The 19,288-nt window shown below is 38.8% G+C and overlaps 1 protein-coding gene across 1 annotated transcript in view; it reads right to left on the reverse strand.

Annotated features, from left to right (window-relative positions):
- LOC126412095 (dmX-like protein 2) overlaps window positions 1–19,288 on the reverse strand; it is a 370,418-nt gene that overhangs the window by 170,212 nt on the left and 180,918 nt on the right. The window contains exons 32-40 of the mRNA XM_050081514.1: window positions 17,054–17,255; window positions 14,058–14,332; window positions 13,278–13,541; window positions 12,298–12,405; window positions 12,010–12,199; window positions 11,759–11,922; window positions 9,766–9,919; window positions 9,594–9,686; window positions 9,317–9,499 (exon numbers count right to left, since the gene is read on the reverse strand). Of these exons, the coding sequence (XP_049937471.1) occupies window positions 9,317–9,499; window positions 9,594–9,686; window positions 9,766–9,919; window positions 11,759–11,922; window positions 12,010–12,199; window positions 12,298–12,405; window positions 13,278–13,541; window positions 14,058–14,332; window positions 17,054–17,255 (1,633 nt within the window). The remainder of the gene's footprint in view (window positions 1–9,316; window positions 9,500–9,593; window positions 9,687–9,765; window positions 9,920–11,758; window positions 11,923–12,009; window positions 12,200–12,297; window positions 12,406–13,277; window positions 13,542–14,057; window positions 14,333–17,053; window positions 17,256–19,288) is intronic.

Below are 19,288 nucleotides of genomic sequence, written 5' to 3' on the forward strand. Positions count from 1 at the left end.
GGTTGTATACATGGAAGAAGTCTGGAGATACTGGAAGGTCTCAAACAGATTATATAATGGTAAGACAGAGATTCAGCAACCAAGTTTTAAACTTTAAGATATTTCCAGGGGCAGTGATGACTCTGACCACAATCTATTGGTTATGAACTGTAGATCAAAAATTGATGAAACTGCAGTAAGGTGGGAATTTGAGGAGATGGGACCTGGATAAACTGAAAGAACCAGAGGTTGTAGACAGCTTCAGGGAACAACTGACAAGAATGGGGGACAGAAATACAGTAGAAGAAGAATGGGTAGCTTTGAGAGACGAAATAGTGAAGGTAGCAGAGGATCAAATAGATAAAAAGACGAGGGCTAATAGAAATAGAAGAGATATTGAATTTAAGTGATGAAAGGAAAAAATACGAAAATGCAGTAAATGAAGCAGGCAAAAAGGAATACAAACATCTCAAAAATGAGATCGACAGGAAGTGCAAAATGGCTAAGCAGGGATGGCTAGAGAACAAATGTAAGGATGTAGAGGCGCAAATCACTTGGGGTAAGATAGATACTGCCTACAGGGAAACTAAAGAGACCTTTGGAGAAAAGAGAACCACTTGCATGAATATCAATAACTCAGATGGAAACCCAGTTCTAAGCAAAGAAGGGAAAGCAGAAAGGTGGAAGGAGTATATAGAGGGTCTATACAAGGGCAATGTTCTTGAGGACAATATTATAGAAATGGAAGAGGATGTAGAAGATCAACTAGGAGATATGATACTGCATGAAGAGTTTGACAGAGCACTGAAAGACCTAAGTCGAAACAAGGCCTGGGAGTAGACAACATTCCATTAGAACTACTGACAGCGTTGGGAGAGCCAGGCCTAACAAAACTCTACCATCTAGTGAGCAAGATGTATGAGACAGGTGAAATACCCTCAGACTTCAAGAAGAATATAATAATTCCAATCCCAAAGAAAGCAGGTGTTGACAGATATGAAAATTACTGAACTATCGGTTTAATAAGTCATGGCTGCAAAATACTAACACGAATTGTTTACAGATGAATGGAAAAACTGGTAGAAGTCAACCTCGGGGAAGATCAGTTTGGATTCCGTAGAAATGTTGGAACACGTGAGGCAATACTGATCCTACGACTTATCTTAGAAAATAGATTAAGGAAAGGCAAACCTACATTTCTAGCATTAGTAGACTTAGAGAAAGCTTTTGACAATGTTGACTGGAATATTCTCTTTCAAATTCTGAAGGTGGCAGGGGTAAAATACAGGGAGCGAAAAGCTATTTACAATTTGTAAACATACCAGATGGCAGTTATAAGAGTCGAGGGGCATGAAAGGGAAGCAGTGGATGGGAAGGGAGTGAGACAGGGTTGTAGCCTATCCCCAATGTTATTCAATCTGTATATTGAGCAAGCAGTAAAGGAAACTAAAGAAAAATTCAGAGTAGGAATTAAAATCCATGGAGAAGAAATAAAAACTTTGAGGTTCACCGATGACATTGTAATTCTGTCAGAGACAGCAAAGGACCTGGAAGAGCAGCTGAATGGAATGGACAGTGTCTTGAAAGGAGGATATAAGATGAACATCAACAAAAGCAAAACGAGGATAATGGAATGTAGTTGAATTAAATCTGGTGATGCTGCGGGAATTACATTATGAAATGGGACGCTTAAAATAGTAAATAAGTTTTGCTATTTGGGGAGCAAAATAACTGATGATGGTCAAAGTAGAGAGGATATAAAATGTGGACTGGCAATGGCAAGGAAAGTGTTTCTGAATAAGAGAAATTTGTTAATATCGAGTATAGATTCAAGTGTCAGGAAGTCGTTTCTGAAAGTATTTGTATGGAGTGAGGAAGTGGAAGACGAAGTGAAACGTGGACAATACATAGTTTAGACAAGAAGAGGATAGAAGCTTTCGAAATGTGGTTCTACAGAAGAATGCTGAAGATTAGAAGGGTAGATCACATAACTAATGAGGAGATATTGAATAGAATTGGAGAGAAGATAAATTTGTGGCACAACTTGACTTGAAGAAGGGATTGATTGGTAGGGCATATTCTGAGGCATCAAGGGATCACCAATTTAGTATTGGAGGGCAGCATGGCGGGTAAAAATCATAGAGGGAGACCAAGAGATGAATACACTAAGCAGATTCAGAAGGATGTAGGATGCAGTAGGTACTGGGAGATGAAGAAGCTTGCACAGGACAGAGTAGCATGGAGTCTCTGGACTGAAGACCACAACACCACATCCAAAGTGACTGTTATTTCAACAAGATGTGGTTTATGCAAGACAGAGCTCAACCCTATTGAAGCAGGAGGGTGTTTGATGTTCTAGAGGTGCACTTTGGGGACTGCTTTTTGGCTCTGGGTTACCCAGAGGCCACTGGCAGGGGACTGGTTGTCATAGTCTCCAGATCTGAACACATGCGACTAATTTTTGTCGAGCTGTATTACAGACAAGGTGAACAGCAATAACCGCAAACAATTTTCTGAGCCGAAAACAGCCATTCAGGAGGTCATCAACAGCATCAATGTTCAGACACTTCAGCGTGTCATACATTATTTCGTTATTCGTCTGCGCCACGTCATCACCAACGAAGGCAAGCATATCAAACATGTCATAGCCTAAATCTGAATACATGTTGAATTAAGTGTGTGCACGCCTTAATTTGTAAACAACTTACATTTTTTTTCCTCTTATAGTTCAAGAATTGTCACCCTGTCTATGGTTAAGTGTGATCTCTGGGAAGAAAGTAGTGGACTTTACTGCTGCAACCGAGCTACATAAGATATGCCCAGCCAGAAGATTTCATAAGCTACTTCTCTGTAGTACCCGTATAAAGGGATTGTGACGTAAGCACTGTGAGAATACCGCTGAGTGGCTTCCAACGTGACCGGCCACTGTAATTATACCACACTGTGGAGACCGTGAGATGACATCACTAATAGCACAGTGTGGCTCCCAGTGTAACAGTAGATGTCATTATAACAACAAAAATAATTTTTGACAAAATAATTTAACTGGATGGATAAAAAAATCTCCTCACCAAGCGGCAGCAGAACACACGCATAAAAGAGGGTTGTAATTAGGCAAGCTTTTGGAGACAGTGGCTCCTTCAGACAGAAGGGTTGAAGGGGAAGAGCATGAAGAAAAAGGACTAGAGAGGCCTAGGAAAAGGGGTAGATTTTGGGAAAGTCACCCAGAACCGCAGGTCAGGACAGACTTAGCACGGGGTGAGAAGGAAGGACATTGTTAGGGACTGTATTGGATGAGATTTGAAAACCTGAGGGCTGAAAGGTGGAAGATAGGGTAGCTTAGCCATCATACATGAGTTAATGAGAGTTAAAAGCTAAGTGCATTGTATGTAACAGAAATGGGAGGGGGAGCGGTGAAAAATAGGTGGGTAATACAATGAAAAATGTAGAAAACTAAAACGGAGTGAAGAAAAGAAAAGTTACTGTGAAATGACACGTCATATACCAGCTATTACGTAAACATTATTCGGCTTTTTACATCAGAATGACTACCACCAAATTATCTATTAGGATGAATGGGCACAGGCAGAGGGTGTATACTGGCAACATGACAACCGCAACTGCGGTGCCTGTTTCACCACATGTGCCACCTGGATTCTTCCCCCAGACACCATTTTCTAAGAACTCTGCAAGTGGGAACTAGCGCTACAACATGTCCTTGGTTTTTGTCACTCACCTGGCCTTAATTTACATTAATTTCTTCCACCTCAGCATTTCTTCACAGTAATTACTCTTTTCTTCACCCCATTTCAGGTTTCTACATCTTTCATTGTCTTTCCTGTCTATTTTTCATCAGCCGCTCTCACCCCTGTTACGTACAATGCACTTAGTTTTTCACTCTTATTAACTCATGCATGATGTTAAAGCAGCAATTTCTGTCTTGCCTGTCACCTTGTCCTCCACCTTTAAGCTCTCAGGTTTTCAAATCTCGTCCGATGCAGTCGCCAACAATCAGTCTTTCCTTCTCATCCTGTGTTAAAGTCTCCCCTGACCCACAGTTCTGGGTGACTTTCCTAAATCTAGCAATTTTTCTACACCTCTCCAATCCTCTTCCTTCCCCTTCAACCCTTCTGTCCGAAGAAGGAGCCACTGGCTCTGAAAGCTTGCCTAATTACAATCCTCTTTTACATGTGTGTTCTGCCACTGCTTGGTGAGTAGGTTTTTTATCTATCCAATTAAATTATTTAGTACACATCATTAGTTTCGCAGATAGAATAGTTTTATCATGGCTGTCACTCATAAGGATCTTAGTAATTCTGGGGGAATGCCATCTACTTCAGGGGACTTATTTCAACTTAAATCTGTCAAATTCTTCTCACAGTGTCAACCCTCCCTTCTCATCCTCCTTTACTACCTCTTCTCTTTCTATAATATTGTGTTGAAGTTTCCCTTACAGTGTCCTTTATGCATCCCTGCCATCTTTCAGCTTCCCCTTCCTTTTTTAGAAGTCTTTTGTAAAGGATACATGGTCCCTTACTCAGAGATAAGCATCTTTTTCTTGTATACTTGAATGATAAGCCAGCGATTGATTGGCAAGGGCCGAGTATGACCAGCAAGTGATATTGTTGTTAGAGTCAGTGAGTAGTGTGGTTGTTGTATTGGCATAGCAGGAGGTATATCGTACTGTACGGCTGAGTGCGACCCCAATTGTCATGGGTGGCCCTAAGCAAATCGTAAGAATTAATACAAATGGTGCCGAAGTACGAGGGCCGTTTTTATTTTTTCAACTTCCAATAGGCTATAACTAAAAGACAAGTTCATAGAAAACAATTATTTCATTATGACAAGTTTTGCACTATCCTCTTCAAAAAATATTGCCGCCAATGATTGGAAATAAGCACTGACATTGTTTTTAAGATCTTTGTCGGTTCCAAAGTGCTGCCCTCACAGCCACATCTTCAGTCAGCATACCTCTTTGTTTGTTTTGAAGACCAAACACGCATCTGATTTCAGGAATTGTGTTGATACATGACAACGCTCATCTACACACTGCTGGCACAACCCAACAGTGCCTTGAACAATTTCAATGGGACATTTTTGATCATCTGCTGTACAGTCCTGATCTGGCACCCACCGACTTCCACCTTTTCCCTGAACTGAAGACATGGCTAGGAGGGCAGCACTTTCAAACCAACAAAGATCTTCAAAACAACATCAATGCTCATTTGCAATCATTGGCGGCAACATTGTTTCAAGAGGGTATTGCAAAGCTTGTCCACAGGTGCGAAAATGTTTCAATCTTTTTGGTGATTATGTTGGAAAAGTAACCGTAAGGGTACAAAACATTTGATAATAAAATAGTTATTTTCTATGAACTTGTCTTTTATTTAAGAGGTTGGAAAAAAAAATAAATAAATAAATAAAAAAAAATTAAAAAAAAATACTGTGTGCAGATTATTGTAAACGTGTGTGACAATATTTTCATGTATTTGACCTATGCTGAGCTTACCGTATTTACTCAAATCTAAGCCGCACTCGAATCTAAGCCGCACCTAAAAAGTGAGACTCGAAATCAAGGAAAAAAAAATTTTCCCGAATCTAAGCCGCACCTGAAATTTGAGACTCGAAATTCAAGGGGAGAGAAAAGTTTTAGGCCGTACCTCCAAATCGAAACAAAGTTGGTCCATTGTAATATGAGACACAATTTAGGTCGAATGAATGACGATACAGCTGCAGTAGTTTGCTTCGAGTCATAAGCTTAGCAATTAAGCTTTACCAGGTAGCCATTGCTATGCATCCGTATTTATACGGGTACCCTTCCTTTTTCACGTGCTTCGTCTGGTTTGAATTGATTGTTTATTTTTCTTTGATCTGATAAGCGCCGTTCTCTTTGTTATAGGTGTTTATGTCACTCTAACCTGAAAATGTATTACTGTACTGTATCATGCACTGTTTGTCGCATTCTGATAAAGAGTGTTTACGGCCTGTTGCCGCTCGCGGCATGGCTTGCTTTTGTGCAGGCTAACACCGCTTTTTTTAAGTCTCATTAGCGAAACAATGGCAAGAGACTGCTATTTGTTGTTACTTATATCTACATCTACATCTACATCCATACTCCGCAAGCCACCTGACGGTGTGTGGCGGAGGGTACCCTGAGTACCTCTATCGGTTCTCCCTTCTATTTCAGTTTCGTATTGTTCGTGGAAAGAGGGATTGTCGGTATGCTTCTGTGTGGGCTCTAATCTCTCTGATTTTATCCTCATAGTCTCTTAGCGAGATATACGTAGGAGGGAGCAATATACTGCTTGACTCTTCGGTGAAGGTAAGTTCTCGAAACTTTAACAAAAGCCCGTACCGAGCTACTGAGCGTCTCTCCTGCAGAGTCTTCCACTGGAGTTCATCTATCATCTCCATAATGCTTTCGCGATTGCTAAATGATCCTGTAACGAAGCGCGCTGCTCTCTGTTGGATCTTCTCTATCTCTTCTATCAACCCTATCCGGTACGGATCCCACACTGCTGAGCAGTATTCAAGCAGTGGGCGAACAAGCGTACTGTAATCTACTTCCTTTGTTTTCGGATTGCATTTCCTTAGGATTCTTCCAATGAATCTCAGTCTGGCATCTGCTTTACCGACGATCAACTTTATATGATCATTCCATTTTAAATCACTCCTAGTGCGTACTCCCAGATAATTTATGGAATTAACTGCTTCCAGTTGCTGACCTATTTTGTAGCTAAATGATAAGGGATCTATCTTTCTGTGTATTCGCAGCACATTACACTTGTCTACATTGAGATTCAATTGCCAATCCCTGCACCATGGGTCAATTCGCTGCAGATCCTCCTGCATTTCAGTACAATTTTCCATTGTTACAACCTCTTGATACACCACAGCATCATCTGCAAAAAGCCTCAGTGAACTTCCGATGTCATCCACCAGGTCATTTATGTATATTGTGAATAGCAACGGTCCTATGACACTCCCCTGCGGCACACCTGAAATCACTCTTACTTCGGAAGACTTCTCTCCATTGAGAATGACATGCTGCGTTCTGTTATCTAGGAACTCCTCAATCCAATCACACAATTGGTCTGATAGTCCATATGCTCTTACTTTTTTCATTAAACGACTGTGGGGAACTGTATCGAACGCCTTGTGGAAGTCACACTGCTGCTTTCTTTGATAATGATCAACAAGAACCAAATAATATACTGCTTATGATAGAAGTTTTGAACGAGAGTTTAGCGAAAATTTTTCTCTGTTTGAAAATCTTTGCAGATGCCTCTTTAGTACATAGCATTCCGCACAGAAATTAGAGTCATCTTAGATTTAAAAATTTAGTCAATTGCCGTGCTTCATTTCTGACTGTATCACTATTAGGCATAAGAATAATACGAATATAAACATAACACGATATATATATTCTTCCGCATTTGCTGTTGTCTCACTCTAGTTTCGTAGTTTATTAGGCAGACAGGATTTAAATGAGATAGCTGCAAACACGAAAGCATACAAGACAAAATTTTTATATTCGCATTATTCTTATGGTGAAGAGAATACTGCATGTGATTCACAGTTCATAAAAGTTCCTATTAGCAACCATCTCTTCTCACAGGTACGAAAAAATTCAGAACGTAGAGTTGGCCATATTGACAAACATCCCGAACAGTCTTGCCAGTTGGATTTTCGTAGTACATTGAAATGCTGCTACTTTCGAAGATGAACAATACGGAATTTGTATTTACTTCGTTGGATAATGTATGAAAATGCATTGGTCGAAACTCGGGGCGGAGAAAAAAACTCATCTTCCACCTTTTTTTTTAATTTATTTACTGATGCAGAGGTTTTGGCGCCAGTATTTATCTTTGTGCTTGCAAAGCATGCCTGTGTAGCGCTACACATATTCGACGGCAGAAGTTAGTTGTGGCAGCACCTACCAACATTTTTCAGAACTTCCGCTTATGTTGCACTCGATTCTAAGCCGCAGGTGGTTTTTTGGATTACAAAAAACCGGAAAAAAGTGCGGCTTAGATTCGAGTAAATACGGTAGGTGTGAATAAATGTGTACGACAAATGTAGTGACTGTTACTACTGTGCTTAATAAGAATATATCACTTGACTCAATCAAAATTTTTGTAAACTTCATTACTGTAAAACTTCTATTCTTTGAATATAGTATTACTGAGCAGCCAAAATGACCAATAATCAGAAAATTAATCGAGGGCATTTCACTTGCCATAAGAGCTCACAATTTCATGCAGATGCTTCTCTTCACTCCGAAGGTCGCCTTAATTTTCCTATGCACTGCATCTATCCTTCTCTTAGTTATGTATGCTTCTACAGCATCTCACTTGTCCTCTACCCACTCTTGTTTAGCCATTTTCCACTTTCTGATCTCATTTTCTAGACATACACATTCCCTTACATCATCTTCATTTTTATATTTGCTATCAATTAAATTTAATAAATCTTGTGTTACTCAGGAATTTCTACTAGGACTTGTCTTATTAACTATGTGATTCTCTGTTGCCTTCCCTATTTCATCTCTCAAGGCTATCCATCCCATCTTCTATTGTGCTCCTTTCTCTCGTTTCAGTGCTGGTTTGACTAATGCTCTCTCTGTACCAGTCAGTAAGCTGTGACTCCTTCAATAGTCTTTTCATGGTCTTTAAGAACTGCAGCAGAACATTTCGGATGAGACTGCACCAATTCCAGCAGTCAAGCTTCAATCAGCCTTCAGCAACTTGCTGACCAGGGATCAAAAGTGCCAAGAGATGAATGGTGGTCACTTTCAACATCTACTATAGTCAGGTTAGTACTATACTTTCTTTCCTCTGCTATATTTCCTTGTACCCTGGAACTCTGTTCTCCAGGCCACTTTTATTTGTGCCACCCTGTACTCACGAGAGGAAGAAATGCAAAATGCTGATTTATTTATGTCTTTTTTTTTTTTTATACTGCAATTGAAGTATATTGGTGGGGCAAAAGAAAAGCAAAACACAATGGAAGTGCTGCATCAGTTCAGACATGCTTACAAACATAAAATCAGAAAGAAGATATTTTTCTTTCACTTTGTTCTGTTTTGTATCCCTCGAAATTAGTGTTCCACAATGAAAAGAGATGATCACAAATGGGAAAACTGTTAAAATCAAAACCAGAACAAGGAATTTACGTTGAGGGTACATTGGTCATCTCTTTCCTACTCTGATAGAGAATTTTCAGAAATCAAGAAACTTTAAAGAAAGTCGAACCCATGTTCAGAAACTTATTAAAAATAGTGTAATAAAGGGAAAGGAAGTCACTCCAGTTTTACAATATTGTAGTTATGACTTACTCCTGTTCAGTGCGTCATCAGGAGACTGTTTCATTTCCAAAGGTTTATCACTGCTTTCCTCATCTTCCACGTCTTCATCATCATCCCATTTTAGGACAAGCTCGTCATTGCTTTGCTTTGAAACTGGTTCTGACCAGTCTATTGAGGAAGCTTTTGCTGGTGCAGACCAATCCAGAGATGTGGCTAGACAAAAACCATAATATTATATATAATAAAACAAAGCTTTGGCATCTCAGTTTAAACTTTAGAACCTGGTAGTCTATCAACATAACCATACCTTTGCCAGAGCTTCCTGTGCCTTCCCAAGTCAATATACCTGTGTCAATCTGATGATCTTGGAGCCTTGATTTACTTGGGCTATTCAGGGTAGCTATAAGAATAAGTATAAAATTAATTCCACAAGAAATGAAGCTAAGAAATATACATTAGTACCTTACTGAGCTACATACTTGGCGAATCATTTCCATTGGCATCCATAACTTTGCTTGGTAGTTTTGACAATACTTCAAGTGCCAGTGCAGGGCAACCAGCCTTGAAATGTGCATGTGCCGTTGTGAAGTACAGTTGTCGTTCCAATGGTGTTATGGAATCTTCAAGCATTAGCTACACCAGAATGAGAGGAAAAAGTGTATAACAACAGAATTACCATTAGAAAAATAATTAAACAATACAAAACACAAAGTTCTGGATTAAATGTAAATGAGGACTAGAAGGACAGATTATACTCTTCTACAATTCTAGGTGGTGGGCACTGGACAGGAACACAGAAAGTATTCGCAACTACCACACCTCTGGTATTTAAATTTTCACCTCTAAAGAAGACTGAAGCATCAAGAAATGCACATAGTCCACCACTACAACAGTAACCTGAAAATTATGCATAATATATGAACAGACCATACTGAACATCTGAAGAGTGTGTATATCTAGATCTTTAAAGTTAACTTCATATTACGAAAGATAATAAAAACCTTAGAAGCCAGGAAACTATTACGAAAGATAATAAAAACCTTAGAAGCCAGGAAACCCATAAATTATTTTTGTATACCTATTTCAAATCCCATCTGTTCCCATGGGAATAATTAAGCATTAAGCTTCATGTATGACTTGTGTCTGAGTACCTTTACCTTTCAACCTGTGAAGGAGAACAAGTTGTTCAAACCACTCAGGATTCTGTGGGGTTTATATGTTCAGGCACACAGTTGATATAAGTTACTTTTCAACAGTAATTCCTCCCCCCCCCCCCCCCCCTCCCCCCCTTCCCCGCAAGTGTCTTCCCTTGTCTGGTGCTGTGTAATAAAAATCTCAATAAATTTTCTGCAATCTGAAAATTTTCAATTGATCTCTGATTGGTCTAAATATAAGGTATAAAGTATAAATGTTACACGGACTTTGTATCTAGTTCTCTTTTCATAACAGTAAAAAGGTACATTATGACTCTGCCTTTCACATTATGACTGTTTTAGGAAACTTAATAACAGTAATAATGGGGGCATATATGAATGTGCCAAGAAATGAGTTAAAGTGGACAATTAAAGTTAATATACAAGCTACTGCAAATAAAATATTATTTTTGAAGGAACAAAATTTTATTAAGGGCTGCAGATTTACTGTCCCTGTCAGTCCTGTTATGCAGAAGTTTAAACTAAAGATTATGTTTTGGAACAGCAAGAGCATATGTGCTTCCAAGGAAGTGATCACCAGTATTATAACAATATGAGCAATGTAATGAATTAATGCTTCACTGTGCATAACATACACATTGAAAATGCAAATAAGAACGAATAAAAATTAGTTTCATAAACAGAACTTTGACAAACATTGTTTCGTATAGTCTTTTTACTTTAATCGCAATAGTCTAATATGATATCCCTAAATATAAGATTTTGATAGGGCAATGGCCCTGCTGCAGTGGCTCCACCAGTTCCTGTGAGATCACCAAAGTTAAGTGCTGTCGGACGTGGTCGGCACTTGGATGGGTGACCATCCAGGCCGCCATGCACTGTTGCCATTTTTCAGCCTCGTGATGCCAATTGAGGAGCTACTCGACTGAATAGTAGCAGCTTCGGGCAAGAATACAATCATAAAGACTGGAAGAGCGGTGCGCTGACCTCACGATCCTCCTATCCGCATCCTCCTCTGAGGATGACACGGCGGTCAGATGGTCCCAGTAGGCCACTTGTAGTCTGAAGATGGAGTGCCCCCCCCCCCCCTTTTTTTTTTTTTTTTTTAAATACGATTTTGATAGGGAAAAAAGGCAATTAAAATTGATCTGTTCTGACGAATAATCTTAGTGTTTGCAGTAATACATACCTTCATGAGGCACTTGCTTTGAAGGAGATGAAGAAATATACAGGGCAACATATTTTCAAAATGTATGTTACTGGCTTTAACTGTTCTCAATGCAATCACTAAAATAGTAGGTTGCTTAATGATACATACCTGCTTATCTGGGTTGGCAGATTTTGTTTCTGTTCCATAACTGAATCCAGAAAGCACAACAGTGTGGGCTTTCCTCCTGTCCTGGGCAGTTGAAGCAATATAATGCCGAATTAGGAGTGGATGTGTACGCAGGTACACATAGAAGTTGAAAACATTTGGATTTGCTGTAAATTATATAAAATGTGAAAAATTTCAACAAACTGCAGCCATAAAAAATTACAACACATCAGAATTTACACACAGTAAATTACCTGATGCAGCTTCAGACCTGTCATCATCAATGTGCTGAGGGTGATTTGAACCAATATTTGTTTGTAGAAGAGTATTCAGACTCCCAGTATAATCTTTCAAAATCCATAATGCCATTGACCGCAGGAAAGGATCTGGGTGAACTTTTGTTAAGTTTTGATTTCCACCTTCACTATCACAGCCCAAGATTTCCTTTTACAGTGGAATAAAAAAGAAAAATAAAAGGCTTCAAAAAAATGGGATTTTATTTACCTCACAATTCCTCAGTAAACTATGTAGGACCAACATACCTCATAAAGAAGTCTCTTGAAATTTGGTGGTGTTGAATCCAACTCCCCTTCATATAATCTAGCAATTACCATGGCTAATTGAAAGTCATTCAGCTTGTTTAAGCACACCTGCAGAACAAATAAGGACATTACTTTTTAAATTTTTTTTTCAGAGTACTATTGACATTGAATTTACACCATGTTAACATGAACACAAAAGATAATAAATTTTGCTAAGGGTGAAATTTGAGAAGATGTACACAGCTATTCACAAATGGATTTATCCTTGAAAGACTATACGATTAGGTAAGAGAAAATACATCACTGATTATGCAAAATTACATTGCCTTGGTTATCCCAAAACCAGTACAGTCTCACATTTGTGGTGTCACAATAATTTACTTCAACAACTTGTCAAAGGAGTGCACAATATAATGACAAGTGAAAAACAGCTATTTTACTGGATGCTTGCAGAGATATTTCCACCCATACCTACAGTGTAAAACAATAACAAGTCATATGGATGTATGTGATTCTGAATGTGTAATGACAATAAGCTGAAGTGAAAGTTGTCACAGGGAGAGAAATTACCATGCCCGTTTAAATAGAGAAGCAAGTGGAATTCATAAAATAATTGTTTGGAGCAGAGCAAGGAAATACTGAAGTTAAACTGAGTCTAATCCTCCCTTGCAATGAAATGTATGTTGCAGGTAGAAAGTGGGAACCTGACTGAATAGCCATAGTAATACAGATTTCACTGTGTGTACACACAAACTCTAGCCATGGGTCCACTTCTAGTCCACTGGCACAAAAACAACACCACAGACAGACAGGCAGACAGACAAACAGACAGCCATCAGCGATCTCACCATGACACATTCTTGTTTCTAAAACATCTGCCTTTCACTGTCTTTCTGATTCTATATGAAAATGCAACATGATTATTTTAATAAGCTACTTTTATTTTAGTAGCCAAAGAAACATTTAAAACATAGAAAAACCTCAATTGCATCACGCAGTGCACCAGCTAGAAGAAAGAAGGCAGCCGCATGTTCAAATCGTTGCTTTCCAAGGAGTGCAAAAGCATTCTTCAATGCTGCTTTTCTCCAGCGATCATCAGAAAAATTATTAGCAAAGAAATGAGTCATTCGTTCATCCCTCTTTGATCTGAACAATCCACATACTAAACTCTTTTTCTTCATTGCAAGGTAAAATATGGCTGCATCAAGTGGATCTTGATTCATTAGATAAGCAGCTTTAGCAATCTGAAATTAAAAACAGAATCGCCAGTGTCATTGTATAACAAAGTTTAATTGTATCCTATAAGACAGGGATTATTAACAATGTAATACATTTAAGGAATTAATTGAAGAGTTAAATACAAAAACTACATGCAAATATACGCATCCTAATAAAAGAACAACCAACAAGTTGTATAACAATTGAAGTAAAAATTCTGAACACAGTAATGCATACATTATTTACTTATTTCACTTTAAGAACACTTTTAACTTATTGGAAATAACTGAACTGATTGTAGTGTTGGACACTAACTGCTGGTTTTGCAGGCACAGTGCATTAACACTGCCACAAATTTCATCACAATATTGTTATGCCTAAACAAAAATTTGATTTCAGTAACTATTCTTACTCATCAAATGACTTATTATATGAATTTTAATATATATTTTCCATACAGCTATTAGGAATGCAGTTGCGTGTAATTATAAATGAGTGAAATACCTAATAGCTATCTCGAATGTACGTGTGAGTTCTCATACCTTTTCAATGCAAATCTTTAGAACTGTGTGATTCCTCAACCACCATCCAACCCCAAGTTCCTTCAACACAGACCACTTCGGGCTCCCTTTTGCATATGAAGGTATAAGATTTAACAGCTCTTCTTCGCTCTCTGAATGGAAAGCCCACACCAGGTTATTTGTGCCAACACCTTGTCTCTGGAACTGTGCACGTTGAGCGAATGGCAAACACCGCAGAAGGTAGTTGTAGTGCTTCATTGCCAACAGGAAGCGTAGGCCACAATCATCTAGTGAATCTGCAAGTATTTGAATATTTATATCAGCACATTTCTTTGGATAGGCTTCAATGAATTTGTTGTTGCTGTTGTTGTTGTTGTTGTTGTCTTCAGTCCTGAGACTGGTTTGATGCAACTCTCCATGCTACTCTATCCTGGGCAAGCTTCTTCATCTCCCATGAATTTGTATGAAATAATTTTATCTGAGAGAATAGACTTTTGTCATTTGTTAGCACAAAATGAAATATTTCCAAATGGAAAGGAAGATTAGGATTTAACATTCCATTAAGACAGAACACAAGATGCCATAGTGCAAGGATGGGGAAGGAGATTGACTACGTCCATTTTGTAGGAACCATTCCAGCATTCATCTTAATTGGATTGCAGTAGGGCTATGAACCCCACTCCTCCTGACTCTGAATTCAGAATGCTTGCACTACATAAAATTACTCAGTACTTTGAAGTGGTGAGAAAAAGAATATTCATTAAAATGAAAAGCCAGTTACTATTAAAACTGAGACATAATTACTGGTCTTTAAAAACAATACCATATTGAAGGAATACAAATTTCTGAACACTCTTAATGTATCACTTTGCTTGTGAACATACGATGAAACATATGCGTTATGAAAACTGCAATTAATTTCAGCATGTCAGTATTAATTCTTTCTTGGAAGAAACTGAGACAGTATAAAGACCTCTCCATGGTTTTCTTTTGCCTGTTTTTACAAATGGAATGTAGTATCAATACCTAAAATTGGACATGATAGTGTTATGGAGTAGTAAGTGACAAGATGGTCTGTACCAATACTAGTACATCTAATGATGGAAATTAAACAATGGAAAATCCAGGATGGAATGTAACAATATTAGAAGGAAAATGGCTTCTTACCACGTAGGAGAGATGCTGAGTTGCAGATAGGCACAACAAAAAGACACTCACAATTAAAGCTTTCGGCCATTAAGGCCATTGTCACTAGTGCGCGCGCGCACGCGCACACACACACACACACACACACACACACACACACACACACACACGTAAACTAAACTCTCACACACGACTGCAGTCTCAGGCAACTTGTGTGGTTTCAGTTGCCTGAGACTGCAGTCGTGTGTGTGAGTTTCGTTTACATGAATGTGTATCTGCGTGTATGTTTGTGTATTGTTGATGAAGGCCTTCATGGCCGAAAGCTTTTCTTTTTGTTGCGCCTATCTGCGACTCAGCATCTCCGCTATATTGTGAATAGCAACTTTCCTTCTCATAATACTGTTACATCTAATGATGGGGTTCTCCTAAAATATGTGATGAGATGATAAATAAAATTATTTGGAACCAAAGACAAGAGTTTATGCTAATAATGGAAAAAATATGTTTTTACAATATTTTCATTTTACAATACAGATTAGTTGAGAAGACAGATTAGGAGAGAGGTAGACAGTGTTGACTTTTTCTGGCTAACCTCATGTGGAGCATGTTTATTATGTTGGAGGGGTGGAGAGAGAATCAAATCTGTGACAGAATTCTTTAAAAATAAATTCCTGCTGTAGGAAATGAAATGTTGGGAGAAGTTTTTGTCATACAAAATCTAAGAAATCTTACAACTGCATACTGGCCAAACTCTGGGTAAGAGACCATAGGAGCTTTTCCGCTGAATGTCTCAGGACTGGAGAAAGAAAGAGAGAGAGAGAGAGAGAGAGAGAGAGAGAGAGAGGTGGGAGGGGAGGGGAGGGGAGTTAGATCGGTAGGAAGAAACGCCATTATTGGAGTTTACAGTACAATGTTCCAAATGCACTAGCTTTAGCATGATGTGTTACTGCCGAGTAACATAGCTCAATGAAACTTGGACTGTAGACAGAACGAACTTCTACAGTATAGAGCAGAAGATAACTGAAAAAAATACACAACACGATGAACAGAAATGATGCTTTTATTCCTACCTTTCACCATATGAGGGCATGTAATACACCGAGGACCATTATTAAACAGGATTGTTTTGGTGGTCTTGGTGTTAAGATGCTGGGAGGGATAATAAATATTATGACACTGTGCACTCACCAGTCAACGTTATTGCGACACTACTCCTTCCTCATGTGCATTGTTTCAAGGGTGCAATCACTTCTGACTTTATTTTTATGGATGAGAATGTGTGATCATATAAAACTGCATGGGTGGAGGAGCTCTTGGAATGAGAGGGTATTCGGCCAGTGGACCGGCCTGCCCGCTCCCAACTTAAATCCCACTCAGCATGAGCAGAATGTGTCGGGGAGACAAATTGCAGCATGTCCACAAGCAAATCCCATCAAGCACATGTGAGATGTGTTGGGGAGACATATTACAGGAAGTACACATGCACCAACAACCATCTGGCAGTTGTCTATTGCACTGGTGGACAAGTGGAACTCCTTACCAACACTGTGGTCACATGAAAGCATATTGCAGAATATGCATTGCCGTTCTTGGTTATCACACACACTCTTAAGAACCGTGTCCCAGCTTCTGTAAGAGGCGATTATAAATCAGAATGACTTCATTATAATTATTTACTTTGAATAAAAATGTCATTTCTGTTTGTCTAGTTATGTATTTCTTTCGGTTACGTTTAGTATTATCTGTAGCAGTTCTTTCTATATATGGTCCAAGTTTCATTGATCATACTAACTTGGCAGTGACACATGTGTAGGTAACCTTTTGTCCTTAAGTTTTGCACAGCAGTGAGTATTCTGTAAAAAATTTCTTACCTGTGGATACATCTTCTCCTTCAGGCACTCCTGACAGATTTTCTTTTGCAATTGCTGTTTTTGCTGCATCAATAGCAAATCGCTCTGCAAAGTCTGTGTTGCATGTAGAAACAGTATCTGCCAAAGCTAAAAGATGCATCTGATCAAGACTTGAAAGACCAGGTAAGTGTGTATGTGTCAATAGCCGTGAAAGGACACGCCCCTACATAACAAAATGGTGGTATTACATACTACAACACATACAAAATGAATAAATGCTACTACACACACAATGGTATCAACATGTACAATATACTATACAAATAAAAAGGTTAAGTAAAATATGTGGCCATGGGCAACTGCAGAAAGTTTTCCAAGAGGGGGCACAAGATTAAAATGTTGCCAGTTTGTACGTAACTGATTCAACGAGTTTGAAAACGTGTCCAAGAACTACATCTGACAATAAGTGAACAAAACTTATTGTGCCTTAAAACATTGAGAGTTATCTACTTGACATTTTTAAGGTGATTACTTTGGTAAATAAATGGTAAGCATATCTCAGAAGTATTTGCAGCAAATCTTTTTTATGTTATTAATATAAATACGGATATCACTTTTTGATTCCATGATCTGAAATTACATCTTCATATGATTAAATCAAGGGCGTTCAATGAGTTATGAAATAAAGATAGAAAGTATTCATAAAAATGATGTACTCATGCTCCCATAAGGTTAGGCTGAAAGTAAAAATTAAAAATCTGAAATGGAAAAAAAAGGTCAAAATGATTGAGAAAACCTTACAGGATATCAATGAAAGTGCCAAATTAATACTCCTCGAAGTGGAGAAGCAGAGAATAAACTTTAGGAAGGGCTTATTCGACTCTGATGCCATCTATGACACTTTGCTTATAAAACTGCACATCAATTCACGTCACTGGATTTATTCCAATATTTACATGATTTATAGTGTTTAGTCTTGATGGCATATGTGAACTTGAAAAAAGCACTTTCAAAGCTACAATTATTTTGGTTGGTTAGGTGAACTGTAGCGTAGCCCAGGACCAATATACAACTGTAATAGGCCAGTAAAAAACAGCAAAATCAAGATAAAGCAGCCTAGAACCAGACCAAGGTAATTGTCCTCTCCAGTTTATCACATTACTGTGCAGCAAGCCAACTAGTATGCAGAATTTGTAGCTCGGTGCCAACATGTGGTTCTGAGTCGCACACAGATGAGTTCCCATTCTTGAAGAGTACAGTTTTTCCTCCATGAAATTTCACACTTTGTTCCCTCTCTTCGAGGACAGAAAATAGTATTCTCTTTCTACACACAAATAATGAATTACTGTTGTGATTCCACTACACAACAAAAGGGGGTGGGGGGGGGGGGGGGCATCCTTATGGGGATTGAGGTTGGGTGATTGGAATATATACTGCTTCCATGTTTATGTGCTCAAAATCAGTGACGGAATCCATGTGCCACGGTGTAAAGACTTACTCCTTTCCGTTCTGTAAGGGCCTAATAAGGAAGTGACAGAGCAAAGACTAAAAATTAAATTTTGGCATGGTTCTGTAAATGTTCATATCCATCTTGACTGCAGGTCAGCACTGAATCTGGACCCGCAACAAGACACCAGTGTAATTTCCTGTGAGCAGACCAACAACTAAAGAAGCTCAAGATATATAATGATTGCTGCAGCTGCAGAACTTCTCTTCTTGGTCAGACTTGTTACCTGTAAATCTGCAGTTTAGAGTAGCTGCTGACTATGAGTACTGGAAAGTCGAGAGAATTCTGTAATGAATAAAAAGCTACTGTCCATATTCCATGAGGGAGCAAGTGCCTGCACCTGCGAACTCCTATCCCTAACAATGGAAATTCCAGGTTCGAATTTCAAAAATATTATGAGAAGGATAGACTGCTATTCACTGTAAAACTGACATGTTGAGTTGCAGGCAGGCACAACAAAAGGATTGTTAGATATTTAGCTTTCGGCCAGAGCCTTCTTCAGAAAAGAACACACACACACACACACACACACACACACACACACACACACACCTCATGCACATGACTGCCATCTCTGGCATTTTGGATCGGAATGCAACTGTCAAGCTGAACCGAGCAGCAATATGCTGTGAGGCAGGGAATGGGAAGGGATAGTAGGGTATGAGTGGGGTGAGAGAAGGGTGCTATTTGGTGGAGCATGCAGGGATTAGATGGAGGTACAAGAACACTGTCAGGTGCAAAGTTGGGAG

This window comes from Schistocerca serialis, chromosome 7, assembly GCF_023864345.2.
Source record: "Schistocerca serialis cubense isolate TAMUIC-IGC-003099 chromosome 7, iqSchSeri2.2, whole genome shotgun sequence".
In the NCBI taxonomy this organism is placed as follows: domain Eukaryota; kingdom Metazoa; phylum Arthropoda; class Insecta; order Orthoptera; family Acrididae; genus Schistocerca; species Schistocerca serialis.